Here is an 11,956-nt window from a genome sequence, read left to right on the forward strand (position 1 = left end):
AAACCGATGTTCAATTTAAAAGGGGAATAGAAAAAGCAGTGGGTATGAGCTCGCCTCCATCTCTTGTTGCCTCGGTGGCAAGTCAGCTAAACTCTTACACAAACCTCACTTTTCCCTGCCTGCAAAATGGGATAATGTTCTCTAGTCATCAAAGAGTTTCCAGCAAACGCGAAAGGGGATGGCGAAAGGGGATGATGCATGAACATTTCTCAGCTCAAAGCCTGCCAGCTGTTACTGCTAACACAATGCTATTTTGTTGCCTATTATGTGTCTAAGGTTTCTATTGCTGTGATGAAATGCCAGGACCAAAAGCAAGTTGATTTTGATTTGGCTTATACTTCCATATTACTGTTCATCACTGAAGGAAGTTAGATCAGGAACCCCAAACGGCAGGAACCTGGAGGCAGGAGCTGACCCAGAGACCGGGGAAGAGTGCCGCTTGCTGGCTTGCTCCATCTACTCTCTGCACCACCAGCCCAGGCATGACCCCACCTAAAGTGGGCTGGGCTAGCCCATGTCAATCAGTAATTAAGGAAATGCCCTACAGGCTTATCTGCAGCCTGATCCTATGGGAGGCATTTTCTCAGTTGAGGTTCCCTCCCCTTTAATGACTCTAGTCTGTGTCATGTTGACATAAAATTAACCAGCATATGGTGATACCCTTTGAAACTTCGCTGTTGGTTGCTTCTGTTTTGTATGGAGCTGTTAATTCCTGTTTCCACGCTGATAATGGCTCCACTGTGCTTCCTTAGATGTCCTGTAATAGGGTGTGACGGGCAAGGTCACATATCAGGTAAATACACATCGCACCGCACAGCTTCTGGCTGTCCTCTGGCTGCCAAGAGACAGAAGGAGAATCCCCTCAATGGGGCCCCTCTCTCCTGGAAACTGAACAAGCAAGAACTTCCCCACTGTCCCTTGCCAGGATGCAACGGGCTGGGTCATGTAAATAACGTTTTCGTCACCCACAGAAGGTAATGCTTGTTTTGTGTCTTGTTGCTGTTCCGATTGTTGAGATGTGAGTTACTTAGGGGAAGGTGAAAACCCCCGCAACACCATTATTTATAACACTTGAGTTACATAACACAGTCTTGCTAAGTAGATATTTGACTAGTCTGAAGAATGGAAAGTACATTTTCTGTTTCTGAAAACTCACTGTAGAGATTTCAAGGGCTCTAGAAACTCTATTTTTTCTTATGTTTTGAAATATTGCTTGTGTTGCAATTTTAAGTGTTTTAGGCTTTACTCCTATCCCACGTGGTGCTACTCCGCTCCACTGTGTCATGTACTTATGAACTTCCCCTTACTTATTTCTGTCATCCAGTGTAGCATTGTTTTGCTTCTGGGGAGCTGTGATTTGCCCACAGCAACCTGAATGCAAGCAAGCAGCCCGTGTGTGAGCAGGTGGGACACAAGGACCTGGAGCTCTGTGGTGATATCCCTGGCTCACTTGCACAGTGATGATCTTAGACCAGCTGTTTAGCTCACTTTCCTCCTACCGGAAAAAAAGCTAGAAAGTTCCTGATATATCTCTGCTGTCCATGAGTGCTCCAGCCCCTTGCAGGCCTCTTCTTATGCACTTTTAGGGAAACTTTGATTCTTTTATGCTCAGTATACAAACTGGGCAAAGTTGGGACATTTTGACACCTTTTCAGTTCTAAAGGTCTGGATCAATGATGCCAGTAAATGGTCCCTTGAAATTGATTACTTTCAAAGTGCCAGTAAGGCTGACATATGAAGAAACCTGTATTTTCTGTGCAGAGGTCAGAGGAAATCCTTGACATTGATACCAGAAAATTATCTGTCCAGCGATTGTTTATTTTGAAGTGGTCAGTGCAAGCTCACATCTACTATGGCATACCTTGTTTTAATCTGTTTGGATCATGATTTCCTAGGAACAGCAGTCACAAACCCAATGTGCCCTACGCTGAGTCACCTGTCATTTTGTTGTAATAAAAAAAAAGTGGACCTGTAACCACACTACCCTAAATATGGCCAATGCAGTATGGGAAGAAATGGCATCATGCTCACCTCTGATTTGAGGTGCCCCAACTGAATTTCAGAAATGATAGAAATCGTATAAGACTCATGTTTTGTTGTTTACATTATTTTGTTTTTCTCCTATGGAGCGAGCCCACATAGGCCTGTCTCCAGGCCTGCCAAGCTCCATCTTCAGGTCCATCATGGGAAGAGGAGTAGCATCTCACAAGCTTATGTGTGCATGTGTGTGGGACCCTGAGGAAGGACACCTGAGACTAGCCTGTCACACACACATGGGGGGGGGGGGGCAGAAGACAACCTTGGGTGACTTTCTTCGAGACTGTCCATCTTTTGTTTTAGAGAGGATCTCTCACTGGCCTGGAACTTCAACAAGTAGTCTAAGCTAATGGGCTAGTACGCTCCAGGGATCCATCCCCTGTCTCCACCTTCCAAAGCCTTGCTTTCATGACTATACAAAGTGCTTCTAAGCTGTGTGTAGCTACGCTTCATTAGTGTCTACCTAAAATTTATTGTAAGTTGCAAAATAGATGTGAGGGAGAAGCTGTGAAATTTCAAATGAAATGATACTGTCCATTGTGCTAACAATGGACACCTTTAACATTTCACTTTGCCAATTAAGTACTCCTCTCCTTTACAGCCATTGTCTAAGGACAAGGCATGTGACAATAAAACCCATGCACACCCTCCAGACAAAGAGTGACTCTCCTTGAATCTCACATAGGCCACGATTGTCAGATAGAGGCTCAAAAATGGTTTTGAGCTCAACTTGTGCCTCTCATTTTATTTTCCTGCATAAATAACTCATCACTTATCAAAGATGAGCAAACCACATAGCCTTTTTATAATGTTATCCATTACATATTACCATTAAAGTTTTATATTAGTTTCTGTATTTTATGGAACCTTAATGTAGAATAATGTGGGTATTCTTAAAGCACACAATACTTCACATTTATTAAGGACTTTACTCCAGAAAACTTTTCTTCTACTTGGCATAGCATCATGAACTTCAGGTTGAAATGCTTGTTTTATAGATGAATGGAAACCACGTTTCTGTGGGGGAAATGGTTGATTATTCTCATTTTTATTTTAATCTAAAACTGGTTTCTACAAAGATAGAACAAAACCATGAAAGAATTAATGACTGCTTAGAACAAGAAAATTACCTGATCATAAACGATGGAAAACAGGTTTTGTTCGGTGTTGTCATTGTCACACTGGTGCTATTTAAATAAAGCAAATGACATTAAAGGAAGCAGCCTGCTGAAGAGAGCAGCAATTCAATGGGCAGGGTCATGAGCGCCAGCTCCAATAACAGATCTCCTTGCCCTCCCCTGCACCTGCAGCAGCTGCTTTTATTCCCGTTTCAGGCAGACATTTTTTACATGAAGATAATGTTTTAACAGTTACAGGGAAAAATAGGAACTTTCTGTAAGCAGACCACGTCCTCTGTCGCGAGTGGGGCTTGTTGCTGACTACTGTGCAGCCTTTCTGTGAAGCTCAGACTGAATTGTATGAAACCTGGAAGAACTAGACTCGGCCTTATTCTTCACGGACCCGGGATGAGTGATAACTGCCATTGTTCATGACCTGTGGGCAGTTGTGCATCTACAGGAAATGAAGTGTGTAGTGCACATTCATGGATGTGAACAACCAGTGTTCTGCCTCGTGAATGGGACCGGTTGTGTCAGCAGTGACGACTTGTATCTTGACTTAAGAGAAAAATGCAAACACTTCCATTATTTTAGGGCTTTTAGGTTTTATTTAATATATATTTATTAGTTATTTTCTTTAAAGAACCTATGGATTATGATATAATTAATATCAATAGTTAATAGCAAAAAAAGTTTTAATTTTATGGGAAATGATGTGCATTTCACACGTGGGTGTAAACTCTCTTCTCGCAGCTTATCTGGATGCCCTCTCAATGCACAAGCTATCAAAAAGGTCAAGGTCTCTGAGGAACTAATGACCATCAAGCTCAAAGCATCTGGGGGTAAGTCACCATTTCAGCCAAGGCCCAGGCTGTAGATCCCACTGGCCTCTGTGGATGAATCTGCACTATATCAAAGCGTACTTTCAGTGTGCAAGAACAAAAGGATTCTCTCAAATTTGAGCTGCAACTGTAACATCTCAGAGACAATTTCTTTTTGTCTCCCCTGTTTATCTGATATGGCTTTCCTACAGGCAAAGGTATGAAACGGCACATAGATAAGTGGAAAGGCACGATAATTGTGTCCTTCAATGTTTTCACTGTTATTTTTCCCCCATGCATATACATGTGGGTGGTGTGCACGTCTGTAGGCTTATGTGCACATATGTGTGCATGCATATGTGTTTCCAGTGTATGTTCCTGTCAAATTGCAGTAAACACAATTTCTGGTGCCCTAGCATCTGCATCAGTGTGTTTCTCTGCCTAGACCTTAGTATCAATCCCTTGTTGGCGTTAAGATGTATTATTCTGAGTTCCATAAGAAGCCCCGTTGTTATTTTGGCATTTTTCTAATGTTTCTCAGCATTGTTCCAGGTTATCTCAGGCCTATGCATTCCCCTTCAAAGAGCTTCCTAAAGCATTGGATACATGGTGGCAAAGCAGTGCCATTCTTCAGAAACCGTATTTGATGTTGTCTTTGCTACATGATGACAGCTGAGCCAGAGCCATTGTCTTTTCATCTTTGGTGCAGGGGAGGGAACCCCAGGCCTCTTGCATGTGGAATGTGCACTCTAATGCTGGGCTCAACTGGGGACTTAAAGCTGTTCTCACATTCCTTTTCTGAATGTCCCTTTGGCTTATTTAATGTGAATGTGGGCTTTCAAGTGGGAGATATCTGGTATCATAGAGAGAGGATCTGTCTCTTGAGCTGCCTATCACTCCCTACTCAGGGACACCTTCATCCGGATTATCTACACCATCCCTTAGGTGCTTCTCTCCTTGGCTGCCCCCTGCTGAGACCTTGGGAAAGTCAGCACCCAGATATTAGGGACAGACCAGCATCCTCCACCGTTGCCAACACCCACACACTAAGCAGCTGAGCTTCATCCAGAATGCTGGCTGTTTCTTAGAAGCATCCCATTTCTCCAGGGTCTCTCCATCACATCGCCAGTGAAACTGAGATGTTTTAATGTGTTTTGTCTTTATGTCACTGTAGCTCAAACAGATATAAGGGCAAAGAGCACGAAGTTCACTGCATAATCATATGATGGGTCAATCATATGCTTTCCTTGATCCATCACAATGCTGAGCTAGTCTAACATTCCCAATAATGTCCTTAAAGGAGAACCACGGGTATACATATTTTAATGCTTCCCAAACACACTAGACATCTGTGGGTAGAAGTGACACAGTACCACCTCCAGCGTCAAGACCCCAATGGACTCCAAACCACAGGTAGTGCCAGCCCTATATGATTATAGCTGAACTGTAGTTTGTTTATAAAACTGGACACAGTATGATATTAGCAACTAATAATACAATACATCAATTACAACAACCTACTATATATGTGTTACCAGCAGGTTTTTCTGCCTGCGTGGTCCCAGATCTGCACCAGACCCAAATAACACAGAGAGATACTGTTAGATATAATGCTGTTGGCCAGTTACTAGTATTTCTTATCGGCTAGCTCTGTCTTAAATGTTAATCCATTTCTATTAATCTAAGTGTTTCCATGTGGTCTTATCTTACCGGAGAGAGTGCCCAGCGTTCTGCTCTCTCGGTCCTACATGTTGAATCTCCTCCCTACTTCTTCCTCTCTCCTCCTGGTCTCCTAGTCCCACATATTTTGCTTTCCTATTGGCCAACAGTGCTTTATTCATTAACCAATAAGAGAAACATATTTACAGAATGACATCTCCCATCATCTATGCAAGTTTTTTAAAACTTAGGGGCTTATTTCTTCTTGAACGGCAGTGTCTCAGGGGCTGAGGTCTAACCAGGACTCCAGGAATAATTCTCAGCTATCTTCTGTCTTCTTCTCTGTCTCACCATCTGTTCTGTCTCAACAAAAATCCAGATGTGTTCATAAGATTCAGCCAGATTACTGGAGATGCACCTCAGCAGTGTAGCACTCACTTTGCATGTGCAGAGCGATGTGCTTCGTACTCACAGTGATCTAGAAACATCTTGGTTGTCCTCTCTTTTGACTGAAAGACAGATTTCAGTCTCTTACATGCCCCCCACTTGCCAATATACAGCCCACTTTTAAAAGGTAGGAGTGCCTACAAAATAGCCATCTATTATATAACGTTTTATAAAATTTCAGGTCTTACCATTTTTGCTTCAATTATGTTGTTACAAATTACCCAGAAGCTGAACAGATTTCTCAGTTGTTTAAAATGCTTATTGGTCATGCCTAGGGCTTGACTTCAGTTCCTCACACATTAGGCAGCTCACAACCATCTGGAACTCCAGCTCCAGGGATTGAATGCCTCTTTCGGACCACACAGACACCTGCGCGCGCGCACACACACACACACACACACACACACACACACACACACACGATTAAAAATGATTTTTTAGAAGGGCTATCAGCATCATGATTGTGAATGGGAGGGGTGTCTGGCTTGTTTCAGTACTGGGCTTTTGTGAAGTATGGCTGTATATCTTGTGAGTGCATCCTGTGTGTGAGCCTTTCTGTCTTGGCCATGTACTTGGGGATGAAATTGAAATTGCTGGGACAAAGGAATTGTGAATGAGCATTCACCTTTATTGGCACCTCACCACATCCTCTGTTGTTATAAAGATGCTTGATATTGGAAATTTATATAGAATAGAAGTCTATTAGGTTCATGGTTCTGAATGATGGAAAGACCAAGAACATGTTGCCAGCATCTTTTGGTCATGTAGTGAAGGCCTTCCTCTGGTGAATAACTATACAGTATGAGATATCACGGGGCGAGACCAAGACTATTTCCTTTCTTTTTTGGTAAAAACACTAAACTAAGGTCTCATATTTAAACATAAAATAGACTATTGCTGGACCTTGCCTCCTTCTTTTCAATGTGAACTGTTGACTCTTCACAGGTATTGATGGTGATGAAGAAATCAGGCATTTGGATGAAGAAATAAAGGAACTGAATGAATCCAACCTTAAAATTGAAGCAGACATGATGAAACTTCAGACCCAGGTTTAAAAAAAACATTAATTAGTTATTTTTAGAGTAACTATAACATCTGGTAGTCACAAAGCTTTGGGCTTCCTAAATCTTGCATCTGAAACTATGCTGATGCCCTAGTGAAATGTGTTTGTTTGAGTGGGTCATGCCTGTGTCTACTGACTTTACCTCGCTGGCATAAAAGATCCACTTTGTAAACAAATAAAGTAGATGACCATACAGACTCCTGTAGGGCACATGGTGCTTTGTAGAGACTTGTGTCACAAAGGTTAAGGATCCTTTGTTTTATTAAAAATTCTCATACAACATCACACTCTTTAAATGTAATTCTTCTAGAATATTGCCTTGTGCACTAAAAGCAGATTTTCTTGTATAGATATTTTATAAAAGCAAAATAAAACAAGAAACTTTCTCTCTCTCTCTCTCTCTCTCTGTGTGTGTGTGTGTGTGTGTGTGTGAGAGAGAGAGAGAGAGAGAGAGAGAGAGAGAGAGTGGGGGTTGATTTTAAATGGGGCAGCCAAGCCCCAAGAAGAAGGAAATGTGTCAGCAATGACTTGAGAAATGAAAGGGTTAGCCAACAGTGATGGAGAATATGCCTGGAGGTAGGTTAGCTGGGTAGGGCAAGCTATATAAGGGTACCAGAGATGACACTGGGCTGTTCACATAGTGCAGCCTAGTCAATGTTGATGATCTTGGCATTTTACTTTGATGGATTGAGAGGCCCCTGAAGGGTTTGGAGCTTAAAAGTAATTCAGTCATCTGACATGCATTCTAACTTGACCTTCAAAAGACTGAGTCTGTTGGTATACTGAGGAGGACCAAAAAGAGACTATGCAGAGCAAAGATGGCAGAAGGTCATACATAAGAAGCAATACGATCACACCAATGGCCGGGTCCAGGTGGCCACAACACAGGTGGATAGTGGCCTTATCATGAGTTTTAAAAGAAGTGCTCAGTGAATTTGAAGTATGAGAGAAAGAACCCTGAGTCTGGACAGCATTCGGGTCGTCATCCACTGCAAAGAGATGTGCAGCTGGAGCAGGACTGCAGGAAATAACAGATATACTCTGTGGCATGTTGCCTTTGAGATACCCACCATCTAATCATGCAGAGAAGCTAGAGCTGCAATTCATGCAAAAGTCTGTGTTTAAAGTACAAATCTGAAGGTGTGAATCCAATACTTAGGGCAGTAGGCAGGGCTGTAGTTTGGGGAGGAGATGCCCCTTGGCCCTTATATCCAGCCACAGATTTTCCCCTGAGGCCTTGCGTGGGTCCCCAGCTTGATTCTCCTACCACTACCTGTGTTTTAGATAACATCTATGGAGAGCAACTTGAAAAGCATAGAGGAGGAGAACAAGCTTATAGAGCAGAGCAATGAGAGTCTGCTGAAGGAGCTGGCAGGGCTCAGCCAGGCGCTCATCTCCAGCCTTGCCGACATCCAGCTGCCGCAGATGGTAAGACCAAGAGCAAGGCTCTGCCGTCCTGTCGCCCACTTCGCTGTCATGACCCCGTGGCTGTTGCTATCAGCAGTCACCTACCCTGGATGCGTTCTCACACTCAGAGATCTCCCCATCTGAGCAAATGGTACACACACTCAGATTAATGAAGGCCAGTGACGTTCCAAAGCCAGGGTCCTTTAAAGATGAAGGTTTGCTTGAAGATATTTTATAGTTATATGAAAGCTGGAGGCCAGAGCTCACTCTCAGCAAATATGTTTCCAAACAGAGGAGTCTATGCAGCCTCAGTATCATCCCCCAGCTCATGGACTGTACCCTAAACAGTTCCATCCCCAATAAACTCCTTGTAATGTTCAACTTCTGCTCCTGGAGCACAGAACAGGTATGCTCGAGGCGTCCTTATTCCTATAAAACCGAAGGAAGCAACTGATTAGAATTCACAAAAAGTTTATACTTTTATAACTATGAATCGGTCTTTGGAGATAGAGCTGTGATGTTGAAGAGGATATTGCTGGATGCTGTTAATCTCCGCAGGGCCTGTATTCTTAGACCAGAACTGCTAGTTTACATATAAGAGGACTTAAAGCAACAGCAATGGAATTAATAAAAATATAATTGGGTCTTGCTAAAAATACTAAATTACTCAATTTATTTAACTTTTCAACAATTCCAAATGCCCCCCCATCAATAATTTACCTTTGGCTTCTATCAAGGAGATTATTATCATTTTTCTTTTGCCTCTTTTTCTAGCTCCTTCTCCAAATGTGTGTTTCTTAGCATTTCCTTCATTGTCAGTGCCATGGGAATGACTGACAATAAGATAACATGTACCTACCCACCATCCAGTGACCATCTGGGGTGCTGTGTCAGTGACTGTAGGCCAGATCACATGAAAGCTCCCCGTACACTGAACACTTAGGATTTCCCAGCTGTAACTGACAAAGCCATGGCTCAGCTTCTACCGCGGGGTGAAGACTCAAATGGCATGAGTCAGGAAGGCGTGGGACAGTGAGCCCCCTGGCCTTCATCCACTCTGCCACCAGAGTCTTTGTGCCATTACATGATTCTGCAAGAAACACATGCCCATCCAAGGTAGAAACTAAAAGGGAACAATTACAACTAGGCAGCATATATATTCCAGATCAGAACTCTGCTGAGACACTAAATCATCTTCAGATCTAGAAAACTTACCTTCTAAACAATAGCAATTATAATCATTTTCTGCATACTTCAGCTGTTTACTTATTTTTAAATCCTTCCTTCCAAGCACCTTGTAATGGATTTTCAAAAAGGTGGGAACATGGAGGCACCATACGTGGCTGGAGGGTGTTCCCTTTTGTCAGTCATTCATGTCCTGCCTCATGCATGCTGTTTACATACAACTAGTATGTACCCACTTTAAAGTATATTGTGTATGGGACTGAAGAGATAGCTCAGCAGTTCAGAGCAGTGGTTGATCTTCCAGAGGGCCCAAGTTCAATCCCCAACTCCTACCTAGTGGCTCAGAACTGGCTGTAACTCTGGTTATGGGGTATAGGACACCCTTTTCTGTACACATGCATATACTCTGTGTGTGTGTGTGTGTGTGTGTGTGTGTGTGTGTGTGTCTCCCAGCATGGCAGCACTCCCCTTTAACCACTTTATTTCTAGCACTTGGGAGACTGGTAGGTCTCCGGGAGTTTAAGGCTAGCCTGGTCTATAAAGAGTTCCCTTTCTCAAAAAAAAAATCCATTATATTGGGTAAAGAAGATGACAAAATACGATCCAGGGTAAAAAAATGAGTCCATCTAAACCTTCTAACACTGATATTCTCCCTATCTAACACTGATATTCTCCTTATCTAACACTGATATTCTCCCTAAAGAAATAGAGAGGGTGAAACAAACAGTTTTCATACTAGAAAATCTCTGTCACACCTGTTAGTGAGCAACTGGCTTAAGTCTCAAATCCCTGCCATTCACCTAGAACTGCTAAGGAATCACCTGGCACAAGCAAACCTTCATCCCCTGCACACACCTTCCACAGATGCTGTTTGTACTGAGCAAGTGAAATTGAGGCCAAGACTCATCCCAGATAAAGAACATTGTTTGGAGACATCTAGCTCAGCAGCTAGATGCGTTCATTATATGGCTTCAATGCTGTTCATTCAAGTGTCATTAATGCCATGAATGGAGAGTGAGCAGATAGACCCTACAAACACTAACACTTGGATGTCCTATCCCAAACTGGCACAGCCATATAAACCCTTCTCCTCCTACTTACATGAGTTGGCAGCATGCTTCAGTGTCTCCTGGTCTTCTTGGGGCAGGTGAACCTCTGTGATTGGTTCCATGTGCTTTGTCTCCATCAGGGGCCTATCACTGAGCAGAATTTTGAAGCGTATGTAAATACTCTCACAGACATGTACAGCAATCTGGAGCGGGACTATTCTCCGGAATGCAAAGCTCTACTGGAAAGTATCAAGCAGGCGGTGAAGGGCATCCACGTGTAGGAGGGCAGCATGCAGGAAGCAGAGGTCACCACAGCAGTGAATTCACGCCGACCCACAGGGGCCTCTCACCCCTGGAGCCTGGAGGCTGCCCCCTGCATTTATGATTGCAACATTGCACTAATTTTCCCCCAGCTGACATAAAAAGGAAAGAAAAACTATGATAAACTCTTTGGATTAAAAGTAATGCAGTCAATTATTATATCTCATTTATTTTCTTATCTTTTTCTTTTATTTCTTCACTGTACTCTTTATTTTGTAAAGTATGTATAAAATAAATGTGACATTTTATATTTTATTTATTACTAATCAAAGAGTTTTTTATCTTTTAACTGCATTTTGAAGTCTACCATATTTTTACAGGTGTGTTTATTAATTTATCTTCTAATAGATTTAAATAGAAATGCTGTTCTCAAATCACACACATCTTTCTGGGTTTAAGTGAGAAAAACAACAACAAAACATGAGGTGTAAAAGAAATCCCTGTGTCAGGACTGCACTATGGTCAGGTTTGGTTTCTACCGTACACTTCCTTTCTCCCTTTCCTGGTTTTGTACATGGCTTTTGGTAATATGAGCTGCAAAGGAATATGAAGATAGATGGCGCCCACTAGTGGAAAATCTTCGTTCACAAAAGCACAGGATGCTGGCAAACAGTGTGCTCAGAATTTGATAGCAATAATTAAATAAAAGGGTCAGCAGAATATTCCACGTGGCTGCACGGATTTAATTAATATGAATTAAAGATTTTAAGTGAATCAGAGTTGTCTTTGTTTTTTAAGTCGCATTGGCTAGTTGGCAGCCCTTCCTCAAGATGAGAACTAAGCTTGATGTGACCAGCCAGGCTTTTCCTGCTGTATGTTAATACAATATTACAAGTGACAATATTGGTA

At 42.4% G+C, this 11,956-nt stretch overlaps 1 protein-coding gene across 1 annotated transcript in view; it reads left to right on the forward strand.

The window, feature by feature from the left end:
* The window catches only part of St18 (ST18 C2H2C-type zinc finger transcription factor), a 111,268-nt gene extending 99,744 nt beyond the window's left edge, over positions 1-11,524 (forward strand). Inside the window, exons 19-23 of the mRNA XM_051197874.1 lie at positions 753-974; positions 3,909-3,997; positions 7,028-7,131; positions 8,430-8,573; positions 10,927-11,524. Of these exons, the coding sequence (XP_051053831.1) occupies positions 753-974; positions 3,909-3,997; positions 7,028-7,131; positions 8,430-8,573; positions 10,927-11,067 (700 nt within the window). The 3' untranslated portion in view covers positions 11,068-11,524. The remainder of the gene's footprint in view (positions 1-752; positions 975-3,908; positions 3,998-7,027; positions 7,132-8,429; positions 8,574-10,926) is intronic.
* The last annotated feature ends 432 nt before the right edge of the window (positions 11,525-11,956 follow it).

Source organism: Phodopus roborovskii, unplaced genomic scaffold (genome assembly GCF_943737965.1).
Source record: "Phodopus roborovskii unplaced genomic scaffold, PHOROB, whole genome shotgun sequence".
In the NCBI taxonomy this organism is placed as follows: domain Eukaryota; kingdom Metazoa; phylum Chordata; class Mammalia; order Rodentia; family Cricetidae; genus Phodopus; species Phodopus roborovskii.